Source organism: Aspergillus niger (genome assembly GCF_000002855.4).
Source record: "Aspergillus niger supercontig An12".
In the NCBI taxonomy this organism is placed as follows: domain Eukaryota; kingdom Fungi; phylum Ascomycota; class Eurotiomycetes; order Eurotiales; family Aspergillaceae; genus Aspergillus; species Aspergillus niger.
In genome coordinates, this window is record NT_166527.1 from 708,138 (window position 1) to 721,733 (window position 13,596).

General features: G+C 48.4%; 6 protein-coding genes across 6 annotated transcripts; 5 read left to right on the forward strand and 1 right to left on the reverse strand.

Annotated features, from left to right (window-relative positions):
• Positions 1–763: 763 nt before the first annotated feature.
• Positions 764–2,429, forward strand: An12g02760 (uncharacterized protein; the record flags this gene model as incomplete). The annotated part of the gene is made up of 6 exons (XM_001395318.3): positions 764–884; positions 955–1,081; positions 1,136–1,179; positions 1,245–1,401; positions 1,618–1,654; positions 2,094–2,429. 6 exons carry the CDS (start codon positions 764–766, stop codon positions 2,427–2,429), a joined length of 822 nt encoding a protein of 273 aa, XP_001395355.3.
• A 403-nt stretch (positions 2,430–2,832) lies between these two features.
• An12g02770 (uncharacterized protein) lies at positions 2,833–5,046 on the reverse strand (the record flags this gene model as incomplete). The annotated part of the gene is made up of 1 exon (XM_001395319.1): positions 2,833–5,046. One exon carries the CDS (start codon positions 5,044–5,046, stop codon positions 2,833–2,835), a length of 2,214 nt encoding a protein of 737 aa, XP_001395356.1.
• A 738-nt stretch (positions 5,047–5,784) lies between these two features.
• An12g02780 (uncharacterized protein) lies at positions 5,785–7,807 on the forward strand (the record flags this gene model as incomplete). The annotated part of the gene is made up of 3 exons (XM_059750761.1): positions 5,785–7,385; positions 7,532–7,693; positions 7,753–7,807. The coding sequence occupies 3 exons, from the start codon at positions 5,785–5,787 to the stop codon at positions 7,805–7,807; spliced, it is 1,818 nt and encodes a 605-aa protein (XP_059601825.1).
• A 346-nt stretch (positions 7,808–8,153) lies between these two features.
• An12g02790 (uncharacterized protein) lies at positions 8,154–9,275 on the forward strand (the record flags this gene model as incomplete). Its single annotated transcript, XM_001395321.1, has 3 exons — positions 8,154–8,246; positions 8,304–8,915; positions 8,991–9,275. 3 exons carry the CDS (start codon positions 8,154–8,156, stop codon positions 9,273–9,275), a joined length of 990 nt encoding a protein of 329 aa, XP_001395358.1.
• A 506-nt stretch (positions 9,276–9,781) lies between these two features.
• On the forward strand, positions 9,782–11,608 carry An12g02800 (uncharacterized protein; the record flags this gene model as incomplete). Its single annotated transcript, XM_001395322.3, has 4 exons — positions 9,782–10,469; positions 10,559–10,901; positions 10,959–11,214; positions 11,279–11,608. The coding sequence occupies 4 exons, from the start codon at positions 9,782–9,784 to the stop codon at positions 11,606–11,608; spliced, it is 1,617 nt and encodes a 538-aa protein (XP_001395359.1).
• A 598-nt stretch (positions 11,609–12,206) lies between these two features.
• Positions 12,207–13,563, forward strand: An12g02810 (uncharacterized protein; the record flags this gene model as incomplete). Its single annotated transcript, XM_001395323.1, has 4 exons — positions 12,207–12,368; positions 12,418–12,559; positions 12,612–12,738; positions 12,798–13,563. 4 exons carry the CDS (start codon positions 12,207–12,209, stop codon positions 13,561–13,563), a joined length of 1,197 nt encoding a protein of 398 aa, XP_001395360.1.
• Between the last annotated feature and the right edge of the window lie 33 nt (positions 13,564–13,596).

Genomic DNA, 13,596 nt, shown 5'->3' on the forward strand with positions numbered 1-13,596 from the left:
ATCAGTAGTAATGTTATACGTATTCACTGTAACCTAATTCAACCTAATGCGGCTGCTTAATGAGTGGAGCAACTCTGCAGAAAGTGTACCCTGCCTTGTACTAGAAATCTTGATTTCCGTGAAAGCCTGAATGAAACGACAAAACCGGAAGAAGATCAAAAAAGCCTCTATACTGGTAGACAGTCCCAGCGTGAAGGATGCCGCATGAGCTGCACATTTTCTTCTATGTTCCTCAGTATTACTCTCTCTGTGTCATACAATTGCTCTCTGTATAAACTTTCAAACAGGGATTAAATGTACAGCGAGCTCTATATTTGACTATCTGTGTAGAATATACTGAATAAATCATAGAAAGTGAACCACGCTACTTTCCCATCATTTATATCAGATACATTACCCCAAGTCTAATATTCTTAAATTCCAGAGAAATTAACTTTCACCTAGTTTTTCTTTATTCAGTTCCTTCACGTATAGCGGGTATTTGTAACAAGGTTAAACCTTCAATCCCTAGAATGCCAAGGGTGATATTCTGTATGTTTTCTTGGTTAAATAGGGCGTTCCAGATGATGCTCGCTCCTTGCCATTGCCAACACCGGTAGACCGCCGTATGCCCGACGACGATAAAACCGGCCCAAGTCTTCTTTTGGTCCAGCTTCCAGACTTCAAGCACTTCAAGCCGGAATTCATATCCACTGTTCTTTACTACAGTTCCTTCTGACCCCTTTTGCCCCCTTACACAGAATCTCACCAAGCGTGGCACATCATGGTTGTCAAGGGTTCTTGTAACTGCGGCCGCATCCGCATCACCATGGACAATCCCACACCGTCTGGGGGTGGCGTGATGATCTGCTACTGCCTCAATTGTCGAAAGCAGAGTGGTGCCGGTATTTACCACCTCCTCTCTTCTTCGTGTTTACTTCCTAGCCCAACATTGCCTAAGTAACATTCCTCTAGCCGGCACCTATGTCGTCGTGGTGGAGAACAAAGACATGGTCTTGAACGGTCGTCCCAAGAAATTTCTCGACACCAACACCGCCTGTGGCCGACCACTGGATCGATACTTCTGTTATAACTGTGGATGGTCAGTACATGCAATGGGAGCCTTGTGTTTCGAATCTGGCTAATCTCTTTGTAGTCCGATCATGTACCAAAGTGAGACTGTTTTGCCCGGGAAATCACGTCAGTTCACTCTCCATCCTCTCCCCCCTTTGTAAGAGTTCCGGGAGTGAAATTAACAAGAACAGTCTTAATGTTTGGTCTCTTTGATGATATTCCCAAGCCGGTGGCAGAGGTGTGGACTAAGCGTCGGCCGGAGTGGATGGTAGAGATTCCAGATGTTTTACAGTATGTTACGGATATCCCAGACGACGTGAGCGGAGAGGAGGCCAAGAAACTAGGCTGGTGAGTGATGGATGTCACTGAAGGGGCCGAAGAGCAACACAATAGCCCGGATTAGACGGTTCCATCTCAAACTCACAGAAGGGAGGGACCAGAGTATAGTTGATGTAGATAAAAATCAAATAATTCTCCTATCCATGCCCGATATACCGTATAGATAGACAGGTAGACGACGTAAGATGGACTTTAGAGACACTCAACTGCTAGTACAACAAAAAGTAGATTCTGCCCATCTCCAGCGACAAGTAAGAAGGCGGTAAGAAAGTGTACACAATGCTGACTCCTGTTTTCCGGGCTGTACAAAATGCATATCCGCATATATCCGCACTTTTCTTAGCAAGGTTCGCTGGGTTCTGCCGCATTGGGCGTAGGGGAAGCGGTAAAAGGTGGGTTTTCTGCCACCGGGGCGGTGGAAAAGAGTCTCTCCCGTACCGTAACGTTAGTAGTAGTAATCTAGTAGTCATGTTGACTCTTCGCTAGTGTGATATGGTACCCAGCGAACTCTAGATGTTCGTGGTCCAGTGGGTTGGGAGGACAGATAGGCCACATATAAAGCAAACAGGTGCGGGATGAGCTGTTATAATGCTAGCTCCATATTTCTTTGGTATCGGTCTGAGGGTCACCAGTACCACTTAACTCGTATGGAGCCACCTGCCAATACTATATATATGTCGCACACTACTACCATAGGACAGCAATCCTGGTTACTACTTACCAGTGATAAACATCAGCCAGAGTTTCCCGCAAGGCCGCTTTCAGTGACGGGACAAACAACAAGCCGGATTTTGGAATGGCCGCTGGCATGCTATTTATTCATCTATTTCACACCATTACTGTTGGATTCAAGAAAGCATTTCAACGTCCAGGAAATCCAGCAGTATACAATAGACCGAAATGTCAAATACTTCCAAGGTAAATGTTCACATTACCGTTACATAGCGAGGGCCATGGTACACCATGAAGGTATTACTGGCCGTGGCCTGTATGCAATATTGCATATCTGGAACCAGGGCATATTTGTTATTGTATGATAGGGTGAGCAAAACACATTGATGTCCCGAGCCCCACGGACTCACCTCCACTTACCTCCAAAAGCTACGTTTCACTGTGAAGACACTCTCCTGCTAACAGTTTCCTAATGAAGCAGTATTAACATTAGCAACGAAATAATCCTCAACTTTGGGACTGGCGGAGAAGGGGGTAGGGGGCAAATGGTATCAAAAAAGCATTGCAAAACGGATTCCTACCATACAACCATTCTCTCTAATGAGGAGATATAATTTTCTTTCTTGTGTGCGGATTATGTGTGAGGGTCATCTCTATAAGATGCAGTATGCATAGCTACTCACATAGCGCAAGTACCATTGGATTTCAAGATGAACAAACACTGCGATTGGCTGACGATTTGTGGGAACCACCCAAAGGGCTTACATACTATTCTTCAGGCTTTGGAACGGGAGCAGGAGGGAATAGCCGTGCCACCGCCTCATGACCGTTGCAAGCGGCCCATTGTGCCGGTGTCCGGTGATATTGATCATCTTTAGACTGTGTATCGGCACCTGCCACCATTAGCCGCTGTACTACGGCTTGATGACCATTCCCAGCTGCCCATGCAAGTGGTGTCCGGCCAGAATAACAATCCTTGGACTCAATATCAGCGTCCTTGCTTACTAGAAGTTGTACGATCTTGTCATGGCCATTTCCCGCCGCCAAGGACAATGGTGTACGGCCCAGATGAGAGTCCTTTGTGTTAATGTTCGCACCCTTTGCGAGCAACTGCCGTACCACTTCATAATGACCATTTACAGCTGCCCAAGACAGTGATGTCCAGCCATAGTCCTTATCTTCCGCCGCAAGATTGACATTCTTGGCCAAAAGCTGTTGCACCACATCATCGTGACCATTCACGGCCCCACACAACAATGGGGTCCAGCCACAATTGTTGTCTCTTGCTTCTGAATCAGCGCCTTCCGCTAAGAGGCAACTGACTACCGTTGACCTCCCGTACCAGGCTGCACAGAGCAACGGTGTCCATCCCCAATCATCTTCTGACTCAATGTAGGCACCATTTTCAAGTAGTGATTGGACTGCTTTCTCATGGCCGTTTTTGGCTGCCCAGGCCAGAGGAGTTAGGCCTTGATTATCTCTTGAGTCAATTCTCACTTTATTGGTCTCTAGTAGTATCTGGATGACAGAGACATGGCCAGCTGATGCAGCAAAGGAAAGAGGGGTTCGATTTTCTTGGTCACAGGAATCAAACTCAACGTTGCCTCGAGCTAGTAAAAGTTTCACTATGGGAACGTGGCCATGTTTTGCTGCTTGTGATAACAGTGATTTCCCTTGAGAGTCCTTTCGCTCTGGATCAAAATCACTCCAAGTCAGCAGCAGCCATACCGCATCAAAATCTCCTCTTTCTGTGAGTGAACCAAGTATTTCTCGATTCTTATCCATCGAATTCATCTTGACATCAGGCAGGCTATCCAGTATGCCATCTAGTGGCCTCATATCAGAGAAGTCGGGTTCAACATCTGACACAGTCTTTTGCTTTAGATCTGCCTGCCGGCGTTGCTTGACACAAATCATTCTCATTGGATATTGTGAGAATTTGTATCCCCGTAGATCCACATAGGCAAGTTCTGTGCACCTGACCCTTTCAAACCGCTCCATGGTCATGAACAAGTCTCTGAGGTAAATCGCAATCGGAAGATTGCTGTTCGCACGGTCGATACAGTTAAGGATAGCTAGGGCCAGTCCCGGTGCCTTGCCAATTAGACGAAGCTCCAAGTGAACCCCTTTATTGCTTTGTGTAACTGGCTTGTCCAAGGTGGTAAAAGCGTTGTGTGGGACAATGCTGGCTGAGTCCTTGAACGCACGCGGGGAGCTTGCAAATAGCCCGCCGCGGTACTCTTCAGGAGATTTCCAAGCAAAAATGCTCTGGTCGTCATTCACTCTCAAGATCTCCTCTTGAAGGCGAATAAAGGATCTCTTTTCTTCTCCGTAAATTAAAGGCATGTTAATACCAAAAATCCCCAAAAGAGAGTATGCTTGGTCTTCAACTCTGGTTGTAACCCGTCGTGCAGCCCATGACATTCTTTGCGCAATGCTGATACTTTCAAGGTCCTTAGTGCCTGTGAGAATGTCACTTGGAATGCCAGTGATCTGGGATAGGAGACCATGCATATTCCTTTTGGTCCCAAACTCTTTCCAATCTTTATTCAGGAATATCATTCTTGGTGGGGCAATCAATTCCTGAAGCGTCCATCCTCTTGTAAACCACCGACTACTCGATATGTCACATCGCGACTGAACATCGGCAAGATATACATAGCATATACTAGATTCCTGATACCATCGATACATTGAGTTAATCGCCTCGGATAGCTCAGCGCTGCTAGTTTTATCGATACAGCAGGTGTCGATCCAGGTGTATCTGAATCCATCATCTAATGCTTTGGCACAGCAGTTTTTTATCTTCTGAAAACCTTGTTTATTCTCAGCAAGGCCAGAGTTTAAATCATTGAGGCTGACCTCCTCCCTCTCCCATGTGTGTGAGAGGATGGCGTACTGCTCAGATGGTACATCGGGAAATTCTTCGAGTTCGATGTTGAGATTCCCTGTTGCGGAGCGCCTTGCGGACAGAAGGCGCATTTTTGATAACAGAGCGAAGATTGTGTGCTGTACTTAGAAATTTCGAGTAGATTAAGAGATAATCATCTTTACTTTATATTTTTGGAGGGGTATAGCGGCAGGACAGATAATGGATTGGCATGGTGTGTGGATGATGAGGGGCTGGGGGCTCAGAAGGATTTCAGTCCGTCAGTGAGCCAGCCACTTAAGTGAGTCAATTACCACACCAGATACAACCTTTACTTTTTCGAGCCCGACAGGGAGTAGCTTCCGGATATCCCTAAGGGATAGAAGTGAACAGTCGTGCACTCGAGTAGTAACCTCCGACAGACTCGCCAGAAACCGAGTATTCGCAGTTAGTAGGGTACTGCTACCTTTACCATATCTACGCATCTATTGCTGTGTATAATTATTGCAGGCCTTGTGTGGGCTGGTAATTGCCTCGGGTTCTGGCCTGCGGATCCTGTGATGTGACTGCATAAATTCTGCATTAGTTTGTCAAATGTCCAGTGACAAAGCTTTACGTGGCTCCACTGAGGGATTTGTTCTCCGTTCAGCTTAGTCTCCCTTAGCGAATCGGCGAAGAGAATACGTCCCTCGAGATTGCCGTACTAGGGATCAAGATAAGGCCGAAGGAATGATGGGTTATGATACACCACCCCTCCTCCTATGACTTGAAAAGATGGAAAGGCGTAAGTCATTCTGCTATTTTAGTTACTAGAAGGAAAAAATACGGCAAGATTGTCTTTATCATATACCATGGCGCCAGCCTTCAGCCGAGTCTGCTTTTACAACTACCAGAATGGTGCTGAGGACCAAAGCGAAAGAGTCCAATATTCCCTAAAAGAGAATCCCGAGAATGGCTCAATAACTGTCCCACTTAGGATTGAAGACAGTGATTCTCCCCTTGACCTTGATTTGATTTCGAGCAAGCTCTGGAGGCCTGGTCGTGAGCTGAAAATCGGGTTTCTTTCCGGAACGGAATGGCAGCGGGATCAAGTCAAGAAATATGCCACGCACTGGACGCTTTATGCCAACATCCGCTTCACTTTCGTTACTGATATGGCATCTTTCCCCCCAGATGTTCTGGTTGACTTTGATGCGTCAAAAGGGACGTGGTCTTACCTTGGAACGGACTGTGGCTATTGGAGTTCCCAGGGAAGACCGTCGGTAAACTTGGCGTGGATTATTGACAGGAGGCCTCAGGCAGAACTTCGCGCTGATATTCTGCACCAGTTCGGGCATGTGTTAGGACGTGTTCATGAGGATGAGAAGCCACAAGCGCTATTCCCTTGGAACACGGACCAAATATATAGGGATCTAGGGGGTCCGCCAACTTGTTGGGATCGATCGCAAGTGGATAGATGTTACTTTGCCAGGTTTCTCCTCAAGACAGTACAAGGAACCCAAATTGACCCTTCGTCTATAATGCGGAATTACTACCCGTCTACCTGGACCTGGAATGAAGGAAGAACAATTTTTAATCTTGATCTATCAGAGCACGACAAAGAATATATTCGTTACTACTACCCCAGTCAAGGGAACCTTGCCCGCAACTTCAATACGATGGAAATTGATCGACCGGAAAAAGTGGAAACTATTCAGAAGCACCATGAAAAAAAACAGTGTTTCAACCAGACACAGTCGGAGTCTTCGAACATTATTACTGGAATCAACTGGGTCAGTTTCAGGCCGCACAACCGTATCCGGCTTGATGCAAACATAGTCGAACATGACCAGAAAAAGGGCACTGCAAGCATCAGAGTATGGTCTGAGTCACCTATGTACTCTGCGGGTATGAACTGGTTCGAAATGGGATCAAGATTCCCATTTGTTCAACACGGTGTATTCAACTGTCATGATTTACAGGGAAAAGGGAAGTCTAAGACCATCACATTCTCCACACCTTTTAGTGAGCCACCAAGGGTGGTATGCCTTATCAAGTCCCTAGACCTGGATGGAGAAAATAACTGGCGTTTCAGAGCCTCTCCTACCAGAATTACTGCGAAAGGATTCAAAGTGAGCGCCGAGGCATGGCATAACAGCACACTCTACGAGGCTAATGTAGTTTGGGTGGCTCACCCTGCCGATCGGTCAAATGTCGCCAGTGGCGGCGTAGCTGCCACAGATACCAGACCCTGGTGGAAGCCTCAGCAGAACAACTCTTTCGAGGTCACATTTGACAAGCCTTTTCTCAAGGTACCCAGAGTGGTGCTCGGCTTCCATACCTTTGACTACGACAGTGGAAAATGTCTAAACAGCCGAGCGAGTGTCTCTCTGGTAACACAAACTGGGTTTCACTGTCATATACAGGCTTGGGGAGACTCAATTATGCATAGAGCTGGAGTGAGCTACCTTGCGTGGGAGGATTGAAGAGCGAACTAGCTCGATTTCATATATACTGTATATACAATTGATCAACGAATCTGCCCTAACAGGCTAACAATACAAGCTGAGAATTGATACACTTCCATCTGATATAATATTTACGGCAATTTCTTTCCAGACCTGCTGGACGCTTGATTTCGGGCAATGATGTCCATTACCCAGCCTTTGTGCCTTGCAAAGATGCCTGTTGGTCAGTTAATGATGGAGTTCTAAAGACTATTTCTCAAGCCTTTGTTAATTTGAGAATCTTAAATCTTCATATGCGATGGGGAAAAGTATGGTAAGTCATGTGGTTCAAGAAAGAGATATATTACCAAGATATGTGGGAAGTATGTGTAGGTTTGATATTTGGGTGTACATCGACAGGTGTGTACCGAAAATAGAGACTCGATGACGACAACGTCAGAAAAAGGCAACCAAAATGAGTGTATTCCCAATATATGTTCTATCTGGAAATAATGCTAACATACCGCGAATCATAAAGTGATCTCAGAACAGTCAATATCTCATCTCATGTGGGATGTGGGGCAGCTCGGACGAATCCCGATCCACAGCTCGGGCTCGGACGAAGCCGCGGCCAACACAGTGTTGGGCCGAAGTGATCAAACTTCCGTCTATATTCTACAGTTCTTTTCGTCCGACGATCACGTGTACACTCTTTAATCAAACCGTCTCTCTCTCTGTTGAAATGATTTCCATCTTGTAACCGTTTATACAGAGTTGTAAAATTCACGACAGGCATGGGTACTCCTATCACCGTGGGCGTGATAGGTGCAACGGGTAAAACAGGCCGGTCTGTGGTAGATGGCCTACTTTCCTCACCGACAAAATTCGTATGACATCCGAGTCGCATACTCGATATTTATGATCTTAACTGATGAGTCTAGCAGACTGTCACATCATTTACCCGTGAGGCGTCAGTCAACAGCCAAGCCAACGAAACCCTCCAAGCAAAAGGTGTCCAGATTGTCGGCTACGACCTGAACGGTCCCCGGGAGGTCCTAGTACATCAACTAAAGAAAATCGATGTCCTAATCTCATGCATTACCTGGGAACATCTTGAATCTCAGAATCCATGGATCGAAGCCGCCAAAGAAGCAGGGGTAAAGCGGTTCGTGCCATCGGAATGGGTTGGACCGGCACCCAGAGGCATCATCGACATCAAAGACAAGAAGCTTGACATCCTGGGCGTTATTCAACGCGTGGGCCTTCCATACACTCTCATCGACGTCGGATGTTGGTTCCAGGTTTGGGTACCCAAGATTTCCTCCGGTCGGTCGGACCACGCCCATTCGATTTACATTGACCATCGGATCGTTGGCGATGGCAATCAGAAGTTTGGGTTGACGGATATGGGGGATATTGGGAAGTATGTCGCGCAGATTATATCAGATGCGCGGACGTTGAATCGGCGTGTGTTTGCGTATACCGAGGTTCTGAGTACGAACGAGATTTGGGATACGATGGCAACGGTCAGCGGGGAGATACCTCCGAGAGACTATGTAAGTGGAAAAATTCGGTCTGGGATCGCATTAACCCATGGCTCCTATGAGTGACGCGTTGACTTGATCCAACAGGTGTCAGAGGAAGACCTCAGGGAGATTATTGAATCGTGTGGGAAGAGGTGGCATGAGCATGGCGCTAAAGTCGATATCATGGACGTTGCCAATTACAACATGGGCCAATACCGCATATCATGGTGTATTCGAGGTGATAATACCCCGGAGTTTGCAGACTATCTCGGGTACCTCGACTTCTGGAAGCTGTTCCCAGACTTCCCAAAGGTCAGGTCGTTGAAGGCATTCTACCAGCAGGTCGTCACGGGGCCCTGCGCGGGGTATGGACCAGCAACATCTGAATGAGTTGTCTGAGTATTATGATGATCTGAATCAATCGGCAAATCCTTACCCTGACGTGTCTTACCATACACGTAGCAGATGGAATATTGTAGTCATTATACATACTTTTCACACGTAGTAGGAAATACGAAGTAACTTAAGTAGCAAGTCTCCGAGCCCCAGTAAGAACAACAACAGCACCTGATTGTAAGCTCCCGGGCCATCCTTCCAAATCAGGAAGTGCGCGGAGTAAATTAACCCGAGCAGTTCATCAGGGCCCGAAAAGGGCGGAATCGCCCGCCGTGCAGATCTTCTGCTTTCGGCCGGGAAAAGTGGGATTGGCTTCTTCTCAAATTCTCAGTGGCCGCTGCCAACTTGACCTACTATGGTACTTATCTAGCCTGCTCTGGATTATAAATCCACTCCACTCCGACGAACGCGTCTATCCTAGAATTTTTTCCACCTTATATTCAACTGCTCTCCGTGTTTGTCGCCATACACGACCTCCAACCTCCGCCAACACCAGAAACATGGCGTTTATATACCAATATCGAGGCTTGCGACGATACGTGAACGAGCTGGTCGATGACGCCAGTCGCGCCCAGCACGAGTCATCCTCCTCCGAACTCGCATCGCCGCAGCCTCTTGAACATCCACCGAGTAAGATCAGAGATCCCTCTCAAATCCCTGGAATTTCCTTGAAATCGGATTGTAACGGTGAAAAGTATTATGAGGTGTCCTGGGCAACTCCCCACGATCCCTTCAACCCGCAGCAATGGTCGCATGCCCGCCGAGTCGCCTCCACCATGTGTGTCTGCCTGATCGCCTTGGTGACCACCATGGCATCGGCCATCGATTCCGCCGTTCTGTCCGAAGCCTCCCAGCACTTCGGAGTATCCCAAGTCGCCGAGTCACTCGCAACTGGTCTGTACCTTATCGGCTTCGGAGTCGGTGCGCTTATTGCCAGTCCGATGTCTGAAATTGTTGGCCGATTTCCCGTCTACATCGGCGCTTTGGTGATCTTCGGATCTTGGATTCTAGGTGCTGCGTTGGCTCCGAATTTCGGGTCCCAGTTGGTCTTTCGCTTTCTGGCAGGACTCTGTGGTTCTGCGCCCCTGACTGTTGCAGGTGGTTCGATATCCGACGTATGGAGTACCCTGGAGAAAACGTTCGGGTTCCCTATCTTTGCCATTCCGGGTTTTGGCGGACCCATCCTTGGTGAGTATCGTATAGTGTATCGCACAGCATCCACTCCACACCGCCGGAAATTGAGGGTGTCGAGTCAAACTGACCATCGGACCGATCAGGACCCGTTGTGGGAGCATACATCGGATACAGTCCCCGCATCAGCTGGAGATGGTCCGAATGGATCATGCTCATCTTTGATGGCCTGGTGATAGCCATAATTTTCCTCTTCAAACGCGAAACCTTTGCACCGCAACTCTTGTACTACAAAGCCAAGTTTTTCCGCGAAGCGACCGGGGACGCGCGATTCAAGACAGCCGGCGAGGCCTCGGGGTCGGGAAGCCTGCTGCCGGTACTGAAGAGGAACTTTACTCGTCCTTGGCTACTTCTTATGGAGCCAATCGTGATCTTCTTCACATTTTACTTGACCATTGTCTACATTGTCCTATTTACGTTCCTGGACGGGTATGCACCTGATCAACCGTTTGCATTGCTATCCACGGGCTCCACTAACTCGCTCAGATACGTCTACATCTTCGCCGACACCTACGGCATCAACGAAGGCCTCGCCAACATTTGCTTTCTGGGACTTTTCATTGGAATCCTCATCAGCATGGTCCTCGTCCCTATCCTTTATCGCAAAACAGCCAAGCAGTTGCGAGACGCTGGCGATGATGGCTCCGGTCGCATGGTGGACAGAGAGTCGCGACTCTTCTTCGCCCAAATCGGAGCCCCAGCCATCCCGATCGGTCTTTTCTGGATGGGATGGACTGACTATGTACGATTACCTTTTTTCATCACCCTTTATGAATGTGTTCACTGCAAGATGCTAATAATACTAGCCTTCTATCGCGATTTGGTCCCCACTAGCCGCCTCGATCGCTGTCGGTTTCGGCGTCATTTGTATCTTCCTTTCGGCCTACATGTACATCATCGACTCCTATCAACAATATGCAGCGTCGGCACTGACCTTTGTTGCATTGGTTCGATACCTCGCTGCAGGCGGGATGACGGTGGTCGGGATCCCGATGTATCGGAATCTTGGCACTCATTGGACGCTCACTGTTCTTGGGATTATCAGTGCGGTAGCTGCGCCTATTCCTTACGTACTGACCTTTTGGGGCCCGTCACTGCGGAAGCGGAGTAAATGGGCCACGGCTATTTCGGCTTGAGTGTGATGCGACTTCCTTCGTGGACGTTATCTATTGCTGTGCAAGCATGGATGCCATGCCTTGAATGCGCGGTTTAACCCTTTTGGTGAACATACGTAGTAGGTTGGGTTTATAAATATGATGGAGATAGGTATGAGTGGTCTGGGGATGTTGGGTTGGGCGGAATGATAGAAGAGATATATAGTTTAGATGGGTGGTATAGAACAAGTTGGAATATGTGATAAGCCGACCGTGACCTCATCTCCGTAGTCTCTCTATGACTGCCTCAGGCCTTGAAACAGGTTGTAACTCGACGCGCCAATTGCCTGCTGCACAATCACGACTTCGTTAACCCCGTTGGTCCAAGAATCCCACGCTTGTTATTGCATGTTCGAGAGAAGCAGTCAGCTACTGGGGAAATCGGCCTCGGTGCACGCCCGGGGATAAAGATCGGGCGCGGGGTCGGGGTCGGGAAATTAGCTCGGGGGCGGACACCGATCTACCGAGCTTGCTCGTATATAAAGCTCTGATGACGCGCATCCTCAAACCAGAGGGACATCAGAACGTTATCAGGTGTTTTCCCGCTTATTACTGTATTCGTATTCAGAAGATCTGCAAAATGAGCGTCTCCGATCTCATCAAGTCCATCAACGCCGTCACTTCGAGTGGCGAACTGAACAGTATAGATGAGCAGCAGCGTGCGGAGCTGTCGTCTGCATGCGACAGATTGAAGGCGATGTGCGAATCTTCTCTGGAAACAATGTTCAGGCTACTATTCACAGTATGTTCAATTTCTCATTATGCACTGCTCGATACTAATAAGAGAACAGGAACACCAGACCATGGTTCTTCGTCTAGCCATCGACCTCAAGCTCTTCGACGCCGTCATCCACCACTCATCCCAGAGTGAGACAGGCAAAGTCACTGTAAACCAGATAGCTACCGACACAAAAGCAGACCCAATCCTTGTCGGTCAGTCTATTCATTCCTCTCAATCAAAGCCACAACCTAACCAAACATCCAGGCCGAATCATGCGCTTCCTCTCCGCCATGGGAACCCTCAAACAACACACCGCTGACACTTTCACCCCTACTCCCCTCTCCTCATCCTACATCTCAACCTTTCCACTCGCAGCAGCCATCATCCACTTGTCCGTATTCCCCCATCTCCCCAAGACACCTCGTTCCCAAATAATTAACACCACCCCAGCACCCACTTCCACACCTTCCTCACCCAACTCCCAGAATACTTCGCCAAAAACAACTGGACCAACCCCAACGACCTAACCAACACGCCCTTCCAATTCGCCGCCGGCACATCCTCCCCCTACTTCGACTACCTGTCCACAAAGCCCTACTACCAATCCTCCTTCAACACGGTCATGAAGTCCCCAATCCGTCGCGCAGGTCAACCATGGTTCAAGCTTTTCCCGGTAACCGACAAACTCCACATCGACAACCCCACCCCTTCCTCAATACTCATGGTAGATATCGGTGGCAGCCAGGGCCAAGACCTCCTCGCGTTCCGCTCCGCGTTCCCGGACCTCCCCGGACGACTGATTCTGCAGGACCTGCCGCATGTTGTCGCTGATGCGGAGCTACCTGATGGGGTAATAGAGAGTCAAGGGTATGACTTCTTCACGGAGCAGCCTGTCAAGGGAGCCAAGGGGTACATGCTCCGCACTGTGTTGCATGATTGGCCTGATAAGGAGGTGGTGAAGATTCTAAGTAGAGTACGGGAGGCGATGGATGAGGAGTCGGTGTTGTTGGTTGTGGAGAAGGTGATTCCGGAGACGGGGGGCGGGTTGATGGCTGCGATTGGGGATCTCAGTATGATGGTCAGTTTTGCGGGGGCGGAGAGGACGGAGAAGGAGTATGCGGAGTTACTTGGGAGGGCTGGACTGAGACTGGTGAATTGTTGGGTGGGGAGTGAGAATGAGGGGATGGAGATGGGGGTGTTGGAGGCGAGGATATAGTCCTCTTTATTCATCAGGTTTTTGCATCTCTAT